The 26,260-nt window shown below is 33.6% G+C and overlaps 2 protein-coding genes across 3 annotated transcripts; both read right to left on the reverse strand.

Annotated features, from left to right (window-relative positions):
- Positions 1 to 133: 133 nt before the first annotated feature.
- Positions 134 to 15,022, reverse strand: LOC134230916 (coiled-coil domain-containing protein 78-like). 2 transcript variants are annotated; one of them, XM_062712779.1, is made up of 21 exons: positions 15,005 to 15,022; positions 11,520 to 11,645; positions 11,077 to 11,294; positions 10,687 to 10,850; positions 10,327 to 10,470; positions 8,128 to 8,324; positions 7,386 to 7,560; positions 7,000 to 7,131; positions 5,826 to 5,957; positions 5,444 to 5,530; positions 4,876 to 5,055; positions 4,525 to 4,698; positions 4,140 to 4,190; positions 3,880 to 3,968; positions 3,704 to 3,782; positions 2,944 to 3,069; positions 2,626 to 2,822; positions 1,481 to 1,655; positions 1,228 to 1,262; positions 952 to 1,125; positions 134 to 773 (listed from the first exon to the last, which is right to left on the reverse strand). In XM_062712779.1, exons 2-21 carry the CDS (start codon positions 11,636 to 11,638, stop codon positions 671 to 673), a joined length of 2,751 nt encoding a protein of 916 aa, XP_062568763.1. In that variant the 5' UTR covers positions 11,639 to 11,645; positions 15,005 to 15,022; the 3' UTR covers positions 134 to 670. The 2 variants fall into 2 exon arrangements, with proteins under 2 accessions (XP_062568763.1, XP_062568764.1); XM_062712780.1 differs by lacking the exon at positions 15,005 to 15,022 and adding an exon at positions 12,267 to 12,285.
- Positions 15,023 to 15,146: 124 nt separating this feature from the next.
- Positions 15,147 to 16,353, reverse strand: LOC134230907 (uncharacterized). The gene is made up of 3 exons (XM_062712772.1): positions 16,291 to 16,353; positions 15,801 to 16,028; positions 15,147 to 15,656 (listed from the first exon to the last, which is right to left on the reverse strand). The coding sequence occupies exons 1-3, from the start codon at positions 16,351 to 16,353 to the stop codon at positions 15,330 to 15,332; spliced, it is 618 nt and encodes a 205-aa protein (XP_062568756.1). The 3' UTR covers positions 15,147 to 15,329.
- Between the last annotated feature and the right edge of the window lie 9,907 nt (positions 16,354 to 26,260).

A 26,260-nucleotide genomic window follows, 5' to 3' on the forward strand; every position in this document is an offset into this window, starting at 1 on the left:
TTTCTGTATCTTGTTCATATATGTAGCAGTTGTTCATAGTATTTGATTAGAAGAATTCGTTAAACCTTTTCCCATGGTTTACACTCTTAACCAATTTGCAAATTCATTTCTTGAGTGGAAAAGGAAAACAAAATTTACAGCTGATGGCATTTATTATGCATTAGTACAAAAATATTGCATCGTACACATAGAGATGTGCTAAAAAATAATTTTTCCGTAATATTTCATATTGCTATCATTGCATACTAGTATTCATTAACTCATGTGTTGATGGGCAAAATTTGTAAGTTTTCAGTAAGTCAAAAAGATGAAACAATGCACATTTTGAATTGCAATTGTCTTAAACAGATAAGTTTACATTATGTTTGAAAGAGAGTGCATGTCTACATTCACTATAATATCTCGTAAAATAAATAATGTGCAGCAATATTACTTCTACAGCAGTAAGAATAAACATATCACAGAGATAATATCACAGTTGTTGGAAGCAATGAACAGTTATTAAGCACTATTTGTTCACTGGTATAGTTCGTTAGGCACTGCTGTTATCTACAATTGGTTGTAGGCAAGACTTGTATCATTGGCTACTGTAGTACGTAGTCTACACTAGGCTGTGATATCCTGCTCCTTTGGCTACCCTTTGTCCTACAGTGAGTCTAAATCCTGCAGCCTACTTTCTCCTGCCCTTCCTGTAGGCATGAACCCCTGGCACTGGTGAACTATCTGTATCGTACCCAAGCATTTTCCTTAATTTTACAATCTCTTGTTTATATCTGCAAAGGCATAAATAGGATTACATTAAATTTCATTTCCTGTGACTTCATAATACATGTATATTATAAACGTAACGGATATGATGAATTATGCTTATATCAAAGCAAATTTCTTCATCCCTGACATCTCGTTATAAGCATGTTTTACTGTATATACATACATTTAATGCACAATTACCTGACAAGATGGTGATCTATGTAGTCCTGACTTTCCTTAAGCTGTTCTTTCAGTACTATGTTTTCACTCATTAGTTTGGCCCTCTCTTCCTCCAGATCCTTTTGTGTATTTAGTGTGTACTCTCGTAACTGTTTGCGTAACGTGGCCCAGGTCTCCGCAGGCTTTTCTCCAGGTCTGTTAAAAGTGTGATACATGTTTTTATGTATAATGATCGAAAGGAGAAATCTATTAAATGAGGGGATTATTTTTCAATGAGGAGACCTAATAAAGCTTTACCTCATCATTACATCTTCATCATCTGAAAGTCCATACTAAAAAATAAAAGAAATTAAGTATAAAATGAGCTGAAATTTAAAAATCTTGTACTTCCTCTCATAACTGTGCTATGACAGTATGTTTATTTGATTTTTCTCTAGTTTAAGAATGAAATGAAAAACATTTCATTTCTAACCCCCCAAAATTATGATAAATATAACCCAATTAAAAAATAACTGGATGATTAACTATCTGATAAGTGATTAACCTTGACCTTGTTTTTGTAGTTCTGTACGGTCTGTTTGAGTTTGTTGACCTCTCCTTTGAGGCGGGTGATTTCTCGGAGGTTGGAGGAGTTGATTTCTGAGTCCGACAGTTTCAGCTCTGTCTCATCAGGTCCCATGTCAATGTCGTCCAATCCTCTCTCTTCACACTGGAGTCGCAGGTTCCTAAAATGTATAAGATTTGTCTTTTTCGTCTTATTTTAAATATTACTTGATTATCTCCTAATTGATTGGGTTGTCTATTGCATTTGTAATGGCTAAATGCAATTTATCCCATGTTTATCCCTTTATCCCGTGAATATGAATCTTTGGATATTTTTTTTGATATCCCACACTTAAGTGTAGTTATGACTTCACAATGGTTTTTGCGTTAGCGTGATGAAGTAAAATAAAGAGGAGTCCTATATAAAACAGTGTATAACATTGGTTGTGAAGTATTAAACATGGGATGAAAAAATCTCCCATGATTTGTAATTGGATATGATTTTATCCAATTTTACTCATTGTGTGTTTTTATCTCCAAAGCTCGGGGATAAAAAACACACAACTCGTTTGATAAAAATCATATCCAACTACAAATCATGGGAAATCCTATATATATCTTAATTTCAAACAAATTATGTAATAGAAAAAAGTACATGTACCATCATCATCAATCATTTTAAATTCACTGCGGTCACTGTACATAGTAAATAACATTTACTTACCTAGGGAAAAATTTTGTATTTGTATAATTATACAAAAGATGCATTGATAAAATATTTTTTCAAAGCAGATTTCCATCAACTCCACAAAGACTATTTCCAAACAAACAATAATGATTCTATAGTATTTTGTTAACCATGTCTGTTTCTTGATTGTGAAAACTACTATTGAATCATTTTTATTCTGGCTTGTCAATGCTCATGGGCAATCAAATGAACTAGCTGGTTCTTGTGGACATGATTTTGTGGAAAACTTTTATTTACAGAATTTTCATTGAACTGATACATTGACAAAGATATTGTTCCTGGGAATGTAAATTTGTGGCTGAGGTTGATACATGAACATTGATCCTCCTCTAAGAATAAGAAATTCACAGTATTACATATCAAATACCTGTAATAAGGATTCCACAGTTTTATATATTACATACCTGTAATGTATAAGCAGCTCTTCGTATTTATGCAGCAGACTCCGCTTGCTCTCTCGATACTGCTGAGCGGCCAAACTTAACTGTTCCTCTCGCTCCTTGTGTGATCGAGAAATGTCCTTGTGCATATTTTCTACATAATCCCTCATTCTACCTGAACTGCGACCATCAGGTCCTGCATTGTTCTTATCCACAAATTCCTTCAAAAAAAAAAAGAACATAAACACTGTCAAATCATAAGGTTTCAAACAAATCTCAAGAAAAAATTCTAAGTATCTTCGCCATTTTTTGCCACAATTATGTTAACTATTATAGTCTTACAGCTATATCCTCCACGTATTTGATGAGGCGCCCTCTATAGTCCTCGCCGAGGTCCTTGACCTTGTGCTGGAGTCTGTTGAGCTGCAGTTCTAACTGCTCCTTCTCCCCACGAGCCACAATCAAAGCCTGATAGAAAATTATTACAACCATTTCAATTGGTAAATGATTCATGGCAACTTTTATTTTGGAGAGAATGTCAAGATAAATTATTGGTTATATCTTGTGAGGCTCTATCTTGATCCTTACAAAGAAAGCTTTAATCACAAATTTCTTTTTGATTAATATTTCTTCTGCACAGTATTACTGTATCATTCATATACTTTTGAGAAGCTATTATAAGCATACTATTTGGTAACTGAATAGATCATAAATATGCTTCATGCACATATGGCAATGCCCAAAACCTGGTACATGTATTTAGTATGATTGCTTCATTTTGTGAGCACTTGATACATTTTTTGAATTTAATATGCATAGTGGTCTAAACATATTTTTCCTGTTGCATGTTAAACCACAAAGGCTAGGTAACAGGATAAGAACTTATTTCAATCACAAAGCAAGCAACTACATGTGTGTTCTTACATCATTGATGCAGCACCAAGTGATCTATATATGTAAGGGACATATAGCAGTTACAAAGCAGATTCACACACAAACATGCAGTACATACAAACTCTGAATGGCACCCTTCTTACGATTTGATAATCAAACCACTTTGTAAACTTAAATAAAAGGAGTTTTCCAAACATGAAATACATACTGCATTCAGTTCAGCCAATCGACGTTGTCGCTCTCTTGCCAAATTACGAGATTCCTGCAACTCTTTCTGGACAGAATTTCTGAAGCAATCAGAAAATAATGGTACATTTGATATTTTTCAAAATGAAAATTTCATTTATTGTATGATCCAGTTTGTTGATGCGAAACACAACTTACAATTTGGCTTCCAATCTCACTCTGTCATCCCCATGCTCTTTCTTCAGTCTTTCCATGTCTCTCTCATATCGTCTCTTATTATTAAACAGCTAAAAAAGAAAATAATGAAATAAGAACAAACCACAGTGAACAGATTTTTAAAAGGAATCTGCAAGATACTTAGGGACTTCTTTTACCCTCTTCATTAATTAATTAAAACATAGTCCTTAGAATACTTGGATATATTCACCAAAAACAAATAACAAAGCCCTAAATCTTACAGTGTTCTCCACTTGTGATCTGTCTGTCTGTGTTCCCAGAATCTCATCAGCCTGTTATTGAGTAATAAAAAAAAACGAATAAACTCTTGACTTTTCAAAGGTTTTTTTCTACGTTTTCCTAATTTAATTAAAGAAAATGATTAAAGCTAAATTGTATACAAAAAAGTGCCTGTATTTTTTTTATCTACTGGTATATTAATTTATAGTGCTCATAACTGGAATAAAGGGTATTTTTTGTAGAAAGAGCAAACATATATAGTCAAACATTCAATATACATGTATATCAACTAGTTTTCAGAAACTTTCTCTCATATATCCTCTTTAAGAGGGTACATACACACAAATATAAGCACTTCTAGTTGAGAAAATAAATACAGAAGCTTACCTTGACTTTGCCAGACGAGTTCTTGATGACAATGGCCTTGACCCTGCTGACCTCTGCCTCTGGGTCACCTATTCCTGGGTCAGAGTCTGACAAGGCATGGATCTGCTTCATCAAGGCAGCCTTGGCATTCACTAAGTTGAGCAACTCAATACTTAGTTCATCATTCCTCTTGGTCTATAAATAACCATATTATGCATTAAATACACAATAAGGGTTAAGAATGAGCAATTAAATGTACCCAGTATCAGGTTCTTCAGTATTTAATGAACCTGCATCTTTCTAAAAATGTATTAAAATGAAAATATTTAAAACTAGATGCTGATATATAATCGAATATAATTAATTTCCTGCCTCTTTTTCATGTTCTCTGACAAGAGCCAGATAGTTAGTTTTGAGGACGACATATTCGTCAGCCAAGTCTTTTCTGTCCTTCTCCATTTCTATCAACCTTTCTCTGGCATTCCTGGCAGCTTTTTGATGTTTATCTCTCTCATTATCTGCCTCCAACAAATTATTCTCCAGCATTAAAATCTACAATATCATCACTTACTGATCAGAAATTGACATATTATTAATACAGTTGTATACCGTATAGCAAAATTTCTTGGCGGGTGTAAAATTTAGCATTTTGCCTGCTCAAAGGTATGCCAATAATTTTGGCATAATTTATTTTAGCTGACACAGGGTTTCAGGTCTTTGCATATGAAGACAAAGATGAGTACTGAATATTCTAGTGATAAAAATTTTAGCGGGCTACCATCAAAATACCAAAATTAGCACCCCGCTAAAATAACCTACTGTACCGTATGAGTACCTATACATCAAAGTGTGATACTTGTATTTGGTTAATATAAATACAATTTCATTGCTGTGATACTGCTGATCTGTATAAAAGTTGTCTGGAGTACACTCTGCTTACCTTATTGGTCAGTTCAAACTTTGTGGCCTCAGCATCCTCTCTGATTTTGTTGTTTTCGATCTGCATCTCCACCAAAGACTGTGACACCTGAAATGACAATTTTAGAAAATAAACCTCGGAAACCATAAGAGGAACTTAATTAAGCTGTGTCAGAGATATTTTACATCTGTTCATTTCATCTTAACATCTCTTTGCTAGCCAAGGATGACAATTTACTCCTCTCCTCAAAATAGGAAAGGAGCAGATTACCACCCTTGGAAGAGATACATTTATCAAACATTCTCTCCCATTGAAAGCATTTAATCTTATAATGAGTTAGCACTTTTTGCTTTGTCTCTCCCACCCCTTTCAGCACCCCCTCACACAGTGCTGACCCCCTGACCTTTAGCTTCTCTTCCTCTGTCATCAGTAACTGTTGAGACAGGTCAGTCTTGGTGTGAGCCATGCTCCCAAATTTATTCTGCATTCCATCCAGTCGAGTCTTCAGTCTCTCATTGTCGTCTTTCAGTCTCAGCTAAAATGGATCAGGGTATTGTACAGGGTATGTATGCATGTAATTTTAAAGATATCAGTTATTTGTAGTGTTGGCAACGAGTACCCGGTTAACCGGGTAACCGTCGAACGATGCGAGTATCGGTTAGTAAAACTGCTATTCGGTTACTCGCATGAAAAAAAATCTACATAGTAAATATGGATATAAAATGATTGTTTTATAAATTATAAATGTATATACTTACACATTTCCCTAATTTTAAGTACCGCTAGTCTTGATCTAATACATGGTTGTAGTGGATCAAATTGTTTTGATTAGTTTTCACAGTTTATATAATAAATAGCTTTGATTGTTTGGGGGGTATACAACTTTTGAAGGCCTATGTTATGATTACATTAACTCATTTGATAATTTAACGAAATGCCGCCACAGACAAATTAAGCTTGAGGTTGTAAGAAAAAGCAGTTGAATCAAAATCACATATCAACAAAATAACTATTAATTACGGAGTACGTAGATAAATATTATTCTCCTAGATAGCGACATATTTCGGGGGCTGAAAAGGAAAGCAATTGTGAGACGGTGATTAACGTCTTTATTTGTCTTCTTCGTGTGTCAAATTCCTTATTTTCTTTAATCTAAAATCAAAATTCGTTGACAATATTTCACGTGTGTATTGTAAATATAGTGTCCATATAAGTATATTTGTGTATTACTACTGCCGATAAGTAAAGCATAAGATAAATAAAAGATGTGGATACTTTTACGAAAAATCATCCGAGTAACCGGGTACTCGATCGGAAGATGAAGCGAGTAACCGGTTACTGAAAATCGTCCGATTTGCCAACACTAGTTATTTGTATTAATCAGAAAGAAAAATCGCTAATCTTGCGAAAAATTCTTTTATGACATATCTCTTCAAGGTTGTACTTTCCCTTTTGAAATTATTTTTTTCTTTAAAAGGAAGTAATGTAATTTATGTTTCAGGGATGTATAAAATTAATTTCTGTCAAATTTCTACATTACATGTACTTACAATTCTAATAACTTAATCTACACTTACATTTTCAACCTCCAGTTGCCTTATGGTTTCCTTGACATCGTTAAGATTACTGATCTGCGCCATTGGTGCTGGACCTACACCTGCCTGCTGCTTTAGGTCAATAATCCTGGCTCTGTACTGGGTGATCAACTCCTAAAATTTACATAAAACAAAAAAAATCCTAACGTTTTCATAAACAAGATAATTATTTTACAAGTACTTTCAATTTTAACATTTTTTCCTCTCATTTCTGTTTTGAATTTCAAAAAGTAGAGATATGTAAATACACCACTTTTATTTTTTTTCTCTGAAGCAGTGATTAATTATGGAGTGTGACCTGTGGGATGTACATGTACCATGGTAGAAATCACATATTTCATACATTGGGATCCATCTAACAAACTAACCTGAGCATAGGAGTCATTAATGATGGGGTAGTTCTTCACTTGGGAGAGGCGTATTGTAAACTGTAGAACAGCGTTAAATGTACTGGGGTCAGCCTGGGGTTTGATGTTCAGTAGAGCTCTTGTCTTACAGTTCCCTCCCAACTCCTCCCTCAGCAACTGAGTTAACTTTGAATCACTGGAAAGAAATTAGTATAGTGTACAATGAAATAAATTTAAAATTATTGATTTTTCAAAACTGAGAAAATAAAATGGAAGATTTATGCATGCGTCTTTTCAAATTTTTATAAGACATAACCTTTCTTGCCTTTGTTACCCCTCCCTTTCCCTAATACTCCTTCCCAAGCATAAGTTGATTTTTTTTTCTGTTTTATGAGGGGATAATTTTTTTCACCGAGGACACAAAATTTACATTGTCGATTTATAGAATTTTTATAAAAATTGCATTTTAACAAATATTTTTATATATAATAAGGTCTTTTTTAATTATTTGATACATCTTGCTCAATAGTATTAAGTAGTCAGAAAAATTACCAGGTATGTGTATTTACGTTGTGAAATATTTGTTATAATCATAAACAGAAAGATGGCATACATGTATTTCCAAATCTTCATAATTCACATTAAATAATGATATATTTTCATTTAAATAAAATATATTGCATACAAATTAAGTTCACAAGAAATTGTATGTCATTATAAATGTCACATCTATATTAACTTAATTTTGTCAAAATGCACTGACCTATAGCTTATGACTCGGTCTGCGTAAGGGTTGCTGGCCAATGAGATGACCAGAGAATTGAGACCATTGAGAGCCTTGCTGAGTGTTGGTCCCTCCCTCTGTCTCAGCTGAGCTGCATCCTCACTCAGCTTCTCCAACCCCGGCAGCTCAACGACCGTGAAGCGAGAATGGTTCGGTTTAGGATTATCTCCCACCAACTGAAAAACGTCAAATTATGATAAAAAATAACAAAATTATCTGTTTATAAAAACAGTCCTAAAGGTTCCAACATGTAACAGACACAGGTATATAAAAAGTTAAACCCCCTCCAAGAAGATAAGAAATTTCCTACGGAGAAAGAATCAATAAATTAATTTTGTTGACAGTGTTACTATGTAAGAGGTTAGATGGTGGTTTATCAGTGTTATCAGGGCAAATACTGACCTTTTACAATCAATAGTGAACCAATACCACAATCTCCAGGAACCTCTCAACTACTGTATAAACCCCTCATACAATGGAGTTTCCTCCGACTTACAATGCCACAATGTATCTTTTCTCAAGTCTGCATTTTTCTATTGATACTCTAAAGAAACACTGCTGTGCTACTCATATGGACAATTATATACAGGGCTTAAAAGGTAAAATTACTTTGATTTATTTTCCCAGAAGAAAAATTGTCTATTTGTAGAGATAAATGAATTTTTCTTAAATACGTTTTTCTAATATGAAATTATTCTTGTTATGTGTGAAATATATTTTTTTGTATTATAACGATACAAGTGAATTAACAAAATTTCATTTAGGTTTTGCTATATTTGTAGATTTCAATTAATGAATACCGGGGTAATCTTTTTAAATGTGGTAGCTACATGGCCTTTTAGAAGGAAAATAAATCTGAGGTACAAAATTAAAAAAAAATAAAGTTTCTAACAATTAACACTAACAAACTCCTTACCTCTGACTTTGAATGAAAATTCCAACTAAATTTAATTACTTGCTATAAATTATTGTGATTTTGAAAAAAAAATCTTATAGCTAAATAAGACTCATTCATGTATGAAGCTACACTTGGTAAATGATATTGGAATTAAACATGAACCCAATAATGTCTCTGTATACATAAAAGTAATCTATTATGATGGTACAATTATGTAAAATGAAATTTTCAATTAATTTTAGAGACTGCTTTAAAGCTCTGTTCAAAGAAATTATAAAGGTGGAAAATAAGAGGGGAGAATCTTTTAAAGTTCCAGTCATGCTTGAGAGGAAATGAATTCTAGGTACACCTATAGAATTTGTTTGCATGCACACCAACAAATAATAAAATTCTGATTGATATAACACATTTAAAGCTCACAGGTTTCAACAGGTATCTTACACAGGATAGGTACAACAAAAAAGCTATAAAGATAAATAGAAAGATACAGAACACATATATTTCCAGTCTAGCATAAATGTGTCATACATTGGATCTTTAAATCACATTTATATATACATGCACATTATATATATATAGGAAGTCTTCCTGATAGCATCAAAATTCTCAAAAGTTGAGAATTTCTTATTCAATGTGTCCACTATTTTACATGAGACAAAATCAAAATGTTTTATATGAAATTTTTCAATTTTTATCATTTTACACTTTCATCCTCCTACAGTATCTTGAAAAGTATTTTAAACATGGTTAATTTCATAATCATCCCCCTCTCCTTCTACTAGTCTGATAAGAAAATGACTGAGAACAGTAGCTGGCTTTCATCTGCTTAGTAAGAATAGTTTCAAGAGGAGATGCAGAAAATTAAATTTATTTCAGAGAAAAGCTGTAAGCAACAATAAAATGCTCTCTTTTACTAAATATCCTCCAGTTCTGATCATTTCTTACCTTTTTTGGTTTCATCTGACAGATAAATTATATAGCATCATCTTAAAACTTTGTACACTTTTGTTTCTTTCACTATGCTAATTGTTACCAATTATTAACTTTCACTAAAGTACATACAATGTACTTTTAAAATCTTTGAGTGACACATTTACCAATTCTATGTCAATAAGGATGGTATAATTACCAATTTTAGGTCAATATGGATGATATAATTACTATGTCTAGGTCAAAATGGATGACAAAATTACCATTTCTAGGTCAAAAAGGATGACATAAATACATTTTCTAGGTCAATATGGATGAGATAACTAGGTCAATATGGATGAGATAATTACCATTTCTAGGTCAATATGGATGATGGTAGCAGCATGCTGGGAAGCTGGACCAAAATCAGTCGCTGCTTCCGTTCTTCGTGCCATCCCTTGTCGGAACTGAGAATGACCATCAGAGGCATCTCTCAGCACAGCAACGCTGCAGTTCTGAATAATGAAAGATGACCTTCAGTCTTTGAAGATTACAACTGAGGTAAAAATGCCATTAAACAAAATCTGTTTCTAACCCAGTACAGAGCAATGCAATAATTCTGGTTATCACTTTAAACTGATCTATCTTAGATTCTAATAGTTGATGATTTTTGCTTCTTTATGTAAATCACAAAATAATGACCTTGACCTAGGTCATGTAATTATACTGACCTTGGCATGCACTCCTTTATCTGCAGTCTCTTGAATATCTAAGTAAGCCCCACCACTTCCTGGGACTTGTAGCAGATCCTTCACTAATTCATTGTACACCTCAACCATAGACATTGATACTCGAGGGTTCATTCTTCTTACTTTAGTATCAGTCATGTACTGTTCTATAAAAACATGAAAATTTGGTGAGAGGATTTTTTTCCTACCTGAAATTTGTTTCTTGCTTTTATTTGAATGCTCTCTCTCTCTCTCTCTCTCTCTCTCTCTGACTCTTCTTTTACAGTAATTGCGACGTAAAATGTTTATTTAATACTTAAAAATATTCAGTGACACAAGATATACTAGTTATTTAGTGCTTTTTAATATCTAATGTTATAGAAAAAAACAAACCTCCAGTAAGTTTACTAAACAGATAGTCCAGAATCAGTGGAACTAGTCCTGCTTTCTGAGTGCTCTCCCCTTGTATAGAAAAGGTTTTTCCAGACTCACTCTCCCCCATAACAAGTAAGCACACATTAAATCCTGCCATGTGTAGATCAAGCAGGTCGTCCACTGAGTGTTTGTATACATCATAGTTTGTAGCATCTTTTCTGTGAAGATTGGCTAGACTGCACGAAAAACAAAAATTCCTAAATATTACATACTGCAGCATAAATTACTCCTCTAAGATTGACAAGTCATGAGCTTGGAATGTGGTCACAGTGGAGTTTCAGAAACTAGAAAACTTATGAGACTAATGTTATCAAGAGTAGTCCAATTTTTGATCTATTAAAATTTCATGCATTATTGTTCACGTTCAAAAGATTTTAGTACTATTACATGGGAAAACATACTTAAGAAATGGACCACCAGATTTGGCAGCAATCCTTTGACCTTCCACCACCAAAGACTCTGGTCCCTCGGCTCTGATGGGTTTCCGGATTCTTCCAACCACTTCAACATTCATTTTCATGCAATCCCTAGTAATATAGAAATCATACTTTTAGTTAACTATCAAACACACAACCTTGGTAGGTTCAATTCCTACTGTCAAGAATGGTGACAAATAATTCCCGATAAGATTTCGCTTAGAAAATTCAAATGTGTCAGTTGAAGTGTAATTATTATCAACATGTTTCCTCTTCTTTTTTATTTATACAAAATTTTATTCACAAATAAAAGTGAATGGGATCGGGCAACAGGCAAGACCTATATTTTAGCCCTCTTCCTAAAGAAGAAAGAAGATGAAATGCCAGGATTTGAAACCAGCTAAGATTCCCACAACTCAAGAACTGAACTTGAGTCTTATTACTCGGACGGATTTAACATTTAAACAAACAAAACGGCACGAGAATTATATATCTAAAAAAAGGTTTTTGGCTTTTAAGGAAAAAACTAAAATGCACTATAGAGCAAAATTTGGTAACGGAATAAGGAGGAAACATCTTACACTGCACTGTTGAAGGATGACACTGAAAATATTTCCTTTACCCTTGGATTTTTGATCTTACAAGTTTTTAATAAACTTATTTTAGGCATCAACAATTCTTAGAATATTGTAGATATCAAAATTACCATTTAATCTGCATTAAAATACTTACTAAATTACAATTTTTGATTACACATCCCAATATATTTATTTTCAGGATCACCGACTTTGTTTACGTTAGTTTCGGCGTGTTCGGTACTGGATAAGTTGTACAGTAAGTATTCGTGTATCCTTACATCACACACACTCTTTCTTTATGTGTGCGCATTATTTCATTAGAATTAGTTGTACTGATATAACTTCACTAAAAGGGGTTTTCTGACTATCAACTCAAGTCTAAGATTATTAAATTTAAATGGGAAAAAATTAGGCTTAGTCGAATCACAGGCACCTGTCTGAAGTGTGGATACCCCTCTCCATGTAAAAAAATATATATATATATATATATATATATATATAAAAGCCTATAATATATTACTCAAAAATAACAGATTTCCCCATCTATGATATCTGTATGTTGTTCTATGAAAGCAGATTGTACTTTTTCTTACTTTTAGATATTGGCCATGTACGGTACAATAAAATGTATATTTTTATTATACTGTACATGGCCAATCTCTCTAAACGTAAGAAAAAGTACAATCTGTTTTCATAGAACATCTTTTATTTTTGAGAAAATTTGGGTTTTATATTTTATTTATTGATGTGCCTTTGCCAATTATTGTAATTGTGTTTGTGCCAATAAATATTTGTATTTGTATTTGTATTTATTTGGAGGGGGGTATCCACACTTTGGGTGGCTGTGGTCCAATGTGTACCATCGCTGCCCCCTCTTTGCTGCGATGTTGTCACAACGAGCACCCCATCCCACAAGTTAGAATGATCTAACTGTGTCTCGGGACAAGCCACTACCCTCCCTCCCGAGTTCATTTTTATTGAGCTCTCAATATCCATCATATTATTATTTATTTTTCTATTATTTATCATTATCTTTTAATTACTTCCAACCGCGGGGGGGGGGGGGTACACTTCTCATGCCCGTGTTCTTATTTACAGATATACTGTACGACCAACTTTACTACTGGTGTTTTGAAATCTCCAGGTCTTTGGAAATGGTTGCCTACAGATCATGAAACAAAGTTCTCTAAGCCTCCCCCCTTCCTGAGAGGAAACTGCATGATAAATCTTAAAATGACGACAATGACAAACGAAATATATCGAGAAATTTTTATTGCCATTTGAGCAATTAAACAGCGTTCTTCTAAGTTAAATACTACAACGTATATATATTACATATCAACTAGTGCTAATTGTAACGGGAACCGTTACAGATGTTCCCCAAACGCTCCCCAACTCCCTTTCGTTGCTATATTCCCTGTAAGCTTCATTAAATAAGACAAACTCTGTGCATTTTTTACTTTAACAACGTTTTTCCAGAAGGATACCAATTATATTCAATTTTTAGCATTGCACCCAAGCGCATGTGAATGCATGTGCGTTATGACCATATCATCTTGTCTTTCAAGAGTATTTTTAAATATACTCGTTTCAAATCCACGCACGTGCGTGCACGTACATGATGATCATACCTTCTTGTAGGACTCCCTTACATCTATTTATGTTCTATATCCCATCCTGTTTGGTTGAAAAACAAGGGAGTTATAGACATTTAAAGTTTCAGCCAATCAGATTGCAGCACACGTGCATGCACATAATTTCATGATTTTTTTTATATCATTTTGTAGGATATCCTAATGCATGACTACATTTTAAATTTCAAAGAATTTCGTCAAAAAACAAAGGAGAAATAGCAATTTAAAGTTTCAGCCAATCAAATTGCAGCACACGTGCATGCACGTGGTTTCATGATTTTTTTTTTTGTATATCATTTTGAAGGATATCCCAATGCATGACTATATTTTAAATTTCAAAGAATTTCGTCAAAAAACAAAGGAGATATAGCCATTTAAAGTTTCAGCCAATCAGCTTGCAGCACACGCACATGCGCATGCTTTCATGAAAAGTCTTATATATCATGCGGTAGATCATTATAATGTAGGACTATGTTCAAAATTTCAAAGGATTATGACAAGAAACAAGAAAGTTATTGATACTTTAGTTTCAGCCAATCAGAGCAAAGCGAACGTGCATGCGCGTGAAATCTTGCTATTTTGACCATGTTATCTTGTCTATACTACTAATGTATCCTTACATTATGAGTTTCAAAAAATTTCATCAAAAAATAGAAAAGTTACGGCAATATCCATTATATTGGTAATTTCACCTAATGCACGTGCGCGCTCTTGCAAGCACGTGCGCGCAAAATGACCTTTGTTTGGCAACTCTACATAACATGCCTACTAACCCTAAAAAGGTTTCACCTAAGTCGGATGTGTAGTTTACAAGATCACTCGTGGACAAAATTTTCCCAGGAAGAAGAAAAATAATAATAATAATAATAAGAAACAGAGTAAAAACAATATGTATATATATTGGGGAACATAATAAAGATAAGTAAGTTTCATTTAGAATTAATGAAAGAATGTAAAAATGTTTGTTGTACTTTTCTTTTGATTTTGTATACGAATTAAATGAAACTGTAAAACATCATTCAGTTTCACAGGTATTAACGTTTGATCAGATGATAAGGATCGAGAATTCCTGCAAGTTTCTTGCGCTGCCTTAAAACAAAATCTTCTACATTGTTAAGAGGGATACATGAACAATAGGGGAAAAAATGTCAAATCAAAGAAAAATAACAACATTCATGCAAGCAAGCATAAAAAAATAATCTCTTTGTGGTTTTACAGGAAATTAATACAATGCACATGATAAACTAATCTTACTCACTGAAGCAATCTTGCATCCTGATTATGACGATATAAATCGATGTTGTTTTATATTCAAACACATAAAACAGGATGAATTCAAACTATACATCCTAAGTTCAAATAAACCAGAAAAGCAATACTGTATTATATACTCATTATTCCGTCTGGTTCAACAAAGCCATTTACAGAGCAGAATCATACGATTTCAAGATGTCCTAAACTTGTTTAGAACTCTTAGAATAATACAACTTTTAGCTGGAACCATTTTGACTATTCCATTATTTTTTGGTTATCATTTTCCAGGGTGGACAGAAAATAGCCTAAATAGTTATACGCTTGGCATGTCAGGTACCGAAAACCATAAAGTGTTGACCACTACTCTGGCAACCCTCTGGCTCAGATTTCCCGGACTGGCCACAGCACGGAAAAAAATAGGTTCCGTCCAGCTTGACTGGTGTTTTGGGGTGGTACTTGCACAGATTGGTGGATGAAACTTCTGCGTGACAGCGAGGGCAATCTTTGAGGGACTGACGCTTGAATCGGCCGTGACACTCGGGGGTTTCCTCAGCGGTTGACAGAACGCGCAGCTTCCTCTTCAAGTGAAGTTTGTTCTTCTTCTCCTGCTCCAACTCTGTCGTCCTTAAGTCCAAGATGGTGGACATCAGCATCATCTGCAAAAATACATGTTATCATGAATTTTTCTGTTCATTTAATAAAATGAATGAAAATAGATTTAGTTAACATTTTTTCCTTCAAATATTTAAAATTAAATTTGTAATCTATTAAAAGTTGCAACTTTTAAGTTTAAACCTTACATTTTCTTCCAGTTCTGCAATGACCTGACGCTGTCTCCTGTTTTCTATTATTAGATCCTCATTAACTTGTCGCAGATGATCATTGTCCTGGCTGAGACCATTTGCCTGTTCCCGCCATTTCTCCTTTTCTAGGACTATTTCTTTGAGCAGTATGATTTCTTGTTCCTGTATTGCGACTTTATTTAAGGCTTGTTGCTTGACTAAAATGTCTGCTTCTAAGCCTAATAACTGCAAAGAGGAACATACTGACAATATTTGGTGTAAGTGTGGACAAAGTCAGCAAAATTCATGATTTTAAAAACGGACATTTTTCAAATTTATAATATCTATGTAAAATTAATTGTTGAAAATAAGATGAAATATTTATATATGATAAATTAATGCTCATAGCACCCTTCCACTCTCCCAATTCATGAAAAAAAACTATTTAAAAGTAAACTGATACCTAATAAAACGGTTTATATTTTAAATACATGTATATATTGTATACCTTTTGTTTTAAGGTGTCAATTTCTTCTTGTTGTCTAGTAACTTGCTGTTCTACAATTGACATAAATACCTCAAGAGATTTTCGACATTAAAAAGAACTTTGATGAACAAATTACTGATGAATGAACATGTACTCTTGATTACTAGTCTGAAAAACTGTTTGTGATCCTGATTATGGAATTTTACCATAATATTGGGACAATTAAACTAAATAAGAATCTACCTCTGTTGATCGCCTGTAGAATGTCGTGTCCTAAATGCGGGGTAGTGGACCCCAGGGTTATACCAGAAGCACCCTCCAGATTCATACTGTAGGGAAAATGATTGAATATAATTTAATTTAAATTTAATTTATACTTACTGTTAGATAGATACGGTTTCCCTTTGTTACAGTATACATTGATAAGCTAAATATAGATATTTGTGAAGAGGGATCCATACACCTCTTTTTATAACTTCTGTATCATGTATCAAACAAAATTATCTCCACAGTCTATATTATTAATGTATTATTTCATACACATGTAGTATGTATTAAGTTTTTTTTTTCTAAACGTACAGACAATATATATTTGCATGAGACCTATACTTCATTTCAATGATAAAGTGTCAATCCCTGCATGAAAAGGCCTTATATGTAAAATCAATAGACAAGGATATCAGAAAAAATTTCGATGTAAGAAGAACATTCCAGTTACAGTGGGGAGGGGGGGGGGGCACAACCATACATTTTCAATTAGGGGGTCATCAGATGTCATTATTCAGGGGGCACAAGCATAAAGTGACTGTTTTCTATAGTAATCTATATATCGGCAAAATTATTCGCTCCCCCCCCCCTTCCGGTTTTTACAGCTATGGAGTGCAATTTATCAAAACTATTTCCTCGTTTTTTATTTTCATATACATGTATATAGCATTTCATTTTTTTAATCTTAGTCGTTCTTTTCTTCGCTATTTATAAATATTAAAGCCATTACTATACATATATTGATCAATCTTAAATTGGATTTATTAAAAATATTTTTTTTCTTTGTTGAGCAGGTGAATACGGAAGCGTATTAGTGCCACTTGGACACTTCACTTTTTTTTTAATTTCTACACATTAAAGTGTAAATTTTACACATTAATCTGTAAATTTTACACTTTAATCTGTAAATTTTACACTTTAATCTGTAAAATTTACACTTTAATCTGTAAATTTTACACATTAATCTGTAAATTTTACACATTAATCTGTAAATTTTACACATTAATCTGTAAATTTTACACATTAATCTGTAAATTTTACACTTTAATCTGTAAATTTTACACTTTAATCTGTAAATTTTACACTTTAATCTGTAAATTTTACACAGATTAATCTGTAAATTTTACAGATTAATGTGTAAAATTTACACTTTAATCTGTAAATTTTACAGATTAATCTGTAAAATTTACAGATTAATCTGTGTAAAATTTACAGATTAATCTGTGTAAAATTTACAGATTAATGTGTAAAATTTACAGATTAAAGTGTAAAATTTACAGATTAAAGTGTAAAATTTACAGATTAAAGTGTAAAATTTACAGATTAATGTGTAAAATTTACACTTTAAAGTGTAAAATTTACACTTTAAAGTGTAGAAATTAAAAAAAAGTGAAGTGTCCAAGTGGCACTAATACGCTTCCGTAGGTGAAGGACTTTATATACTTATTTCATTTTATTTTATTTTTTTGCACAAATGGGTAATAGAAAGGCATTTGCCAGTGCAGACAGCTCCTCAATTCCATGTTTCCTTCTTTATTGCAAAAAAAGCATTGTAATGGTATTTGGCAGTTGTCCAAACGCACTGTACACATAAAAAAATCCTTTCTGGTCTATTTTGAGACAATAAACCTTACAATGGGTCGATTGAATTGAAAAATAGTAATCTATTGTCCATATTCTGGAAGTACATTTTACGTTTCATTCTCCAAAGAGTTTTTAGGACACAAAACATGAATAATTTTGATTGTTTACCTGCCCTACATTGTGACCTATATATATGGATATACTAGTACCTTTATCGTATACTCATACTTTTTTTAAAGCTTTTTTTCAGAGAATACAAACATATTGATATATAACAAATATTTACCGTACTTTGGTCTTTCTTGAATGCTCTTTTGTCGCGAATTGGTAAACTGGTATCAGAGACTGATCGCAATGAATGTCAGAGCCCAGAAATAAAATGGGAATCCCCCTTCGTTGTGACGTAAAATGTTTGTCCTCGTGACATTAAAAAGTTTATGAGAAGTTTTTATATTTAGTCACTTTAAAATGAAAAACTGGGACCAACCGCATGTAAAGTTAACTCGACGAATAATGAACTTTTTAAAAAATCAACACAGAAATTATAGGTGTGCCGTGTGTGTGTGTGTGTGGGGGGGGGGGGGGTCTCATAATGGAGAGGTACGTTATAAAAAAAAAATCTTCATACACTTGATATATGAACATAAAACTATGACTATTCAAACAAATGTTTAACATGCAGTGGTCATATTTTGTTACCTTATTTACCCAAGGTATCAAAAGGTTCAGATTCATGCTCATTGATGCTCTAATAACTGATATTTATAACTCTAAATGGGACCAGACTATATTTAATTTCTTTATTCATAAATTGCCAAGTTAATTTTTTTGTCTTTTCCCTTCCGTATAAAATTGTTACACTTTTACGCATAAAGAAAGCAAAGAATTATTTAAACAATAAAATGCTTTCTTTGTTTGAACGTTCGCAGCTGTTTCAGAAAAAATACATAACCCGCGTAAGCGGGTTATGTAAATTTTTTCTGCAATAGCTGCGAAAGTTATTTCCAGTAATAACAAACAAAGAAAGACATTTTATTGTTTATCTTTATATCTGTTTAGATAATCATTTAAAGTAGGACTAAAAAGGTTAATTATTGTATTAATGATGCGAACGTCTTTATACGTTTCATTGATGGAACAGCCACTGATCAAGAAATCTGTACAGGCGACATGCCTAATGTAGTTCATGCAGTGATTAACGCAATGGGTTTCTTAAGAAATAAAGGAGAAATTATTCAGTGGATGTAAATATATATGCGTGAATTTAGCAAGATTATAAAGTTGACTTACCCCACCCCACCACCACCACCATCAACCCTCCAAGGTGAATCAATAATTACAGGTTAAATAATTTACTAAAATTTTTAATAAAAAGTATCAAATTGTCTATGGAGGACAGGACATTTGTAATTCAATACATAAATAAATAAAAAAAAAACAAACTATATAGCACTTTTTCACTGACATACAATGAAGCGCATTGAAGTGGTAAAATTTTCTGTTTGGGTGGAACGTTTTGAGCTATCTTTAGACACGCCCATTTCTTTAGAAAGGAAAAATCGGTCAAATGATTCAATTGAATACTTGTAGAACAGGTATTTCATAAACAGAATAGCTTATGAAATTGAAGGTCTACATAAACACCGAGTAAGCACGTGTTCGACTAATGCATGTGCTATGCTTAATCATAATTACATGTACAGTTATTTTGCCAGTTCCGAATAAGAAACCGATTCGACGGTGCTACAAATATTCTAGGAATTATTTCAAAATCTAAGTGTTTTGTCAAGGTAGTTCGATGACTTGCGGAATTAAATATTGTTTCATAAAAGTTCAGCCTTCCCTCAAAAAAAATTAATTCGCAAGTTACCATAGGTGTCCATTTTACCAGTTACGAATAAGCCGACGGGTTCTGGATATACCCTAGAGATTCTTATTCAATTCAACCCTAAATTAAAAAAATATACGTCCCAGACGTTATCCATTGGCATGCCTAAGAAAAGTTAAATTAATTGCTTACCAATAAATTATTTGTATTTCCAAAGGTTGAAGAGAAACTAGAGGTATACTGTGGGCACTGAGCTCATTTTAATGATACAACACGCCTCCTTTATGATTATTTAAGACAAAGTCCATGTTTTACTCTGGGAGACCCGAAATAAATGTCAGATCAAAAAGTAAAATAATAGGTCACAATGTCACAATGAATAAAGAATATGTGAAAGTATCATTAAATCTTATTCAGTGGTATAGGAGGAATTGCGGACAAGAGATGGATATACCTTTCAATATTACAAAGAATGGCAGTATCTATTTTTTTTCTCAGGGAGCCCAAATTATGTACCAGATCCAAAAATAAAAAAGGTGCACTTTGGCACTGTTAAACAAAGATTCTGCGAAAGACTCATTGAATTCTGTGAAGTCTCATTAGACTTCGTTCAGTGGTAGAAGAGGGGTTGCGGATAAGAAATAGATACCCCAGAGCATATCAGACGGACGGACGTACAGCTAGACGGACGGACGGATGGACAAACATCCCATTACTATATACCGCTTCTTCCTGTTTTTCAAGCGGGGGTAGAATAAGTCACGTTCACAATGAAGAAAACATCGAAAAGTGAATTTATAATAGTGTTTAAAATGGGTATTCGGAACTGGTAAAATAAGAGCACGAAAATATTTCGATATCTTCCAGTGTTCTAAATATTTTTGACATGTTTTTAGTATATGTTAGAGTACATATCAAACTTACTTTTGATACCTAGAACGTTGTTTTATGTGAAAAATTTATGCATCTACAGAGGTTTTTCTGCAGACTTACGCGTCGCGGTGATTCAGATTTGTTGCATTGTAAAAGTGTGTCGACTGTTTCAAGTACGATAATGAAACCAAACTGAGGGCAAAAAATCAAAACTTCACATAATTCAAACACTCAAGAATAAGCCTTCTTACCATAGAAATCAATTTATTTTTACACCGTTGAATTTATTAATTATCAGTCCTTAAATTACTTATTATTCGGAACTGGCCAAAATCCGGAACTGGCCAAACGACTGTATGTACAAAATCGTTTCAATGCGTATTTTACATATAAGCGGAAACTCTCTATATATCTCTGTTTTATTTAAAAATCTTAATTTCAGTGTAACTCATTTTGTTTTGTGGGGAAAGTGTTATGTCCCGAAACATTACGACGAATATTCCTATCTCCTTTCTAAAGAAATGGGCGTGTCGTAATGTTATAATTGACGTTCAAAACATGACTCAGAACGTTTCATCCAAATGGAAAATTTTACCACTTCAATGCGCTTCACTGTACAGAGTATCAACGCGAATAAAAAATATTCCAGTACTTTGGAAGGATGAAAACTTTCCCCTTTTCCCAGTCGAAGTCAGACTCTGTATAAAATGATGGGTGTCCTGCATTGTAATTCATTTCTTATTTTAGTATTGCTATAGAAATTATAACAAAAGAAATTCACCCTTTTCTATACTTCCGTAAACAAACACCCGTCTAACACCTGTGGATGAATGTTTTAAAGTCTGCGATGTTTGAGGGATGGTCCAACAAATATGCTACAATACTAGTAATGCGCGGATCTAGACGGGGGGGGGGGGGGGGGGGGTGGTGCAGAGTTATTAAATGTATGATATCCTAAACCAAGTAAAAAGTGACACCTTGGACCACCCCACCCCACTCCCACCCCCCTAGAAAACGCGGACCCCTCCTCGAAAATAGATCCATGTGATAATCGTATATGAAAAGTCACTGGTATGAAGTTTTAATTAAAAGTCAAGCGACCCCCTCCCCCAACACGACACACACACGCGCGCGCGAAATATGTTTTTCATGATTGGGAAATGAGTACGTTTTTTTTTTGAGAAATTTTTGAGTTGGAAATTTTTGTTGACTGGGGTGTAACCCCCTGCCCCCGGAAAAAATTTCTGGATCTGCGCCTGCTAGCTATAGTGATCAATGATACTCTGGAGTAGGTTTCGCACGGTTTAAACTTCTTGAGGTTGTTTTCTTAATTTTCATGTTTTTACCTTTACAACTGTATATTAATCTTCGTATAAATAACAAAATATGTTAAAAAAAAAAGAAAAGAAAAGAAACAACAATTTTCACGGTAGAAAACTAGAGGTACTGTTAGCACTGAGCTCACTAAATGATTCCCTCGCCTCTCATACGGCCATTGGACCCGGGGGGGGGGGGGGTAGATATAGCCTCCAATTGAAAATGTTTGCTCCCCTTCCCCAACCGAAATTGCTTCTTACAGGCCTGCTGGTTATAATGATGGTCTTTGGCAACAGTTTGTCATCGTTTATACCCCAATATTCACTTTATACTCCATATGAAGTGGATGATTTTCATACTAGAGTATTAATTATGTGAGGAAACTACTAACATTTAAATATCTTTTTAGTGCTATTGGTTTTACGCACGTATAATTAAGATTGTATGGCAAAATGTTGGTTAAACAATGTATTTAATGCGGCATGGCTCTTTTATCCTCTAAGCTTTTTGCCGATTCTCAAAAAAGTGTCATACCTAATAACTAAAAGTAATAACAAGAGGCCCATGGGCCTTATAGGTCACCTGAATATCATGCAACAACTTTCTAACAATTGAATTTGATTCATGTTTTAAACCAGAGGCCATGAAATGCACAATTTTGAAAGAGACTCCATTGCTTATCATAATTATACACTCAGCATGCTTACTTTGGTTACTTGATATCCAGAGGTAGATCAGAGTAACTGCTTGATGTCCAGGAGTAAAGAAGATTTTTAAAGATTGCACAAATTTTAGTGGTTTTTGCCCCACCCCCAGGCCCCAGGGGGGCAGGGAGCAAGAAATTTCACAATTTTTGTTCCCCTTCACCCATAGATGCCATATGCGAAATTGGTTGAAATTGGTTCAGTGGTTTCAGAGAAAAAGCTGAAAATGTTCAAATGTTAACGTACAACCACAGACGAAAACAGATAGGAATAGGTCACCTGAGTTTACTCAGGTGACCTAAAAATTAATTTTCAATATTTGATTTTTGTTTCTTTATTTACATAATTGCTATATTTGGTGATAATGCATCAGCCGTTCTTTTTTTCACACGTAATATGTACATGTAATGCTTTTGATAAAAAACAGATCGTCTTCTAACAAAAATGAACTAAGGAAGTATACGATACATTGAAAAGTTATGTGAAATCAGTACTAAAACTAGAACTGTCCGAAAGGGACAGCTACCCCCAGATTGGTTTTCAGAGAAGGTGCCAAATCAGGAATATCTTATGAAGTGAAACATATGGAAATAACGAACAGTATTCAAGATCAAAAGTCCATAAAACAATACAAAATAGGAGCAGAGCAAACACGGACCTCCAAAAATCAAAGGTGGGATCAGGTGCCATGGAGGAGTGAGCATTCCCTGCCGACCGGTCACACCCGCCGTGTGCTTCTTGTCATGATTGGGAAATAGCGGAAAATTCCGTTGTCAATTCAGTGTATAAATAATGGACTAAAAATTAGTATGAAAAAAGCCAGGCAGCGTATGACTCAATGATGAATTGTATTTGCTGACAAGGCCATTGTATCGACCATGGAACTTACAAAATGATGATTTTAAACGAGACTGCTGATAATCCTGTTTCATCAATTTGTTTGTCAATAATTTACCTCGTTTTACAAATTGTTCATACGTAGAGCATGCTCTTGCGTATCAAATCAACTGAGATATATAAACTCCGTATTAAGGTGATGACAGTATATTACTGCATAAGAGAGGAAAGTTGACGATTGTAAAGTTAAAGACATCACGTTTATCATAGAGCTTGGTTGTTAGATAAGCATACCATTAACATCTTTTTCAAGTGAAATATACTATTAAGAGGTGTTTACAATTTTCGAAAACATTTACAGTTGTAGATGGAAAATATAATTGCTCGTTATATTTTAAATGAATGAACTAAGGCACAGATTATTAAAAAATAAATACTAAAGATAAGGAACAGACAGTGGCATAGCTAGACTCTAAATGAAGTGCATGCTAAAATTAGCAAGGGCTCTGGGGGCCTCCTTGAGGCCCCCAGTGAGTCCAGAGCGAAGCCCTGGTGGGGGCCCAGGGGGCGAATCCCCCGGAAGCTCCTGGATTCTTACGATTTAAACACTCATAAAATCATAAAAGAAAATGAAGAAAATACAATTATTAAAAGTCTTCACACCATTTTATTGTTAGAAATAAAACCAAGGAGCTCTTTTTTATAGTAATCTCGACGAGATCCGTGGAGACTAAGAATTTTGGTCAGACACGAGACCAAAATTTTTAGTCTCACTGAGATTTATATAATAATAGCATAGAGACATGCTTTTTTCTGTTATAAATCTTAACGTTTAAGTAATACAGGTTACCGTAGTTTTGAAGCATCTATTAACTAAATTGTTGAATTTTTGGCCTGTATATTAAATCATTTGGTCTATTCAACCTTAAAATTTAATTTGATTTGAAAAAAATTAGATGATTAAGGTATATCCACATACATAAATTAATTCTATGGGTTCAAAGTAAAAAAAACTGCATTTATATTCATTAAAAAACAGTTTAGATTAGTAAAAGTATTATAAAAATTATGTTAAATCTACTTAAAATACATAATTCTGATAAATGCTGAAAGTTCCAAAATAATTGTTACTTTAAAAAATATGCTTCGAACTCATATAAATAAAACTGCTCAATCACAAAAGTGTACATGCATGTAAAGAAAGTGTTCATGTGTACAGCTATCACAGGGATGGTTTTTTATTTCACCAATAACATGTACCTATAGGTTGATCGATTTCTTCATGCCTCATTATCACTATTTTTTTTTTTAGCAAAATGATGTGCATGCTGGAGCATACAAGCATACATGGTAGCTATGCCATTGACAGACACAAATTATGAACGTTTCATGTCAGTGACTTTGAACTTGCATAAATGACCTTGGGTCAAAGTCATGACAAACCCTCGGGTCATAAGCAATCTTTGTGTAAAATGGTAATGTTAAATGTAAAATAAAATCATCACCTTTATCCATGAGAAAGATATGGACTGAACATGAATTATGAACTTTTTCTTTCAGTGACATTGAACTTGTCCAAATGACCTTGGGTAAAGGTCATGACACACCCTCAGGTCATAAGCAATCTTTGTGTAAAATAGGAACCCACCAAGTTTATCCAACAGAAAGATGTGGACCAGACACAAATTATAAACTTTTTTCTTTCAGTGACCTTGAACTTGTACAAATGTCCTTGGGTCAAGGTCATGACACGCCCTAGCTGCAGAAGGGTAGCTCTCAGAAATAATACATATTGACAGACCGAGTCTGTCAATATATATTTTTTTGGAGAGCTACTGTACAGTTCTGCAGCTAGAAACACCCTCAGGTCATATGCATCCTTTTTTTTTAAAAGTACATGTAGTAGATTTCAGTTCATGAACTTTTTCTTTCAGAGACATTGAACTTGCCCAAATGACCTTGGGTCAAGGCCATGAGGAATTTTGTGTAAAATTGGAACTTACCAGTTTTATCCATAAGAAAGATATGGAAGGAACACAAATTATGAATTTTTTTTCAGTGACCTTGAACTTGCCCAAATGACCTTTGATCAAGGTCATGTCACACTCTTCGGTCATGAACAATCTTTGTATGAAGTAGTAGATTCTAATGTTCCTCCATAAGAAAGATATGGACTGGACACATTTGCACAGACAATTGTTTACAGTCTGACAGTAAGACAGTGGAATAAAGACAAGACACTTTACCATTGCATAAGCTCATCTGGTTTCTGACCAGTTGAGGTAAAAACACATTCCGGAGACAAAAAAAATGCTGTTTGTATAATATAGACCCATATTTTCAAAACCAATGTCCTACAGTTTTTTATTTTAAAATGTTGTTTTTTATGCATTATAGTTCAAAAGGTGCTCAATTATTGTAAGAATCCAAAACATTTCCCTTTGCAACAGTAATGTACCTAGGTATGCTTCAATTTACATATATCATATGGCACACAGAGTTCAAGATTTAAACTTTAAGCAATTTCTACTGACCATATCTCATATTTCAGCAACAGTGAGTAAAACCCAGAAACAACTCA

The sequence above is a fragment of the Saccostrea cucullata genome, unplaced genomic scaffold, assembly GCF_032062105.1.
Source record: "Saccostrea cucullata isolate Sc308-1 unplaced genomic scaffold, CSIRO_AGI_Scuc_v1 ctg308, whole genome shotgun sequence".
NCBI classification, from domain to species: Eukaryota; Metazoa; Mollusca; class Bivalvia; order Ostreida; family Ostreidae; genus Saccostrea; species Saccostrea cuccullata.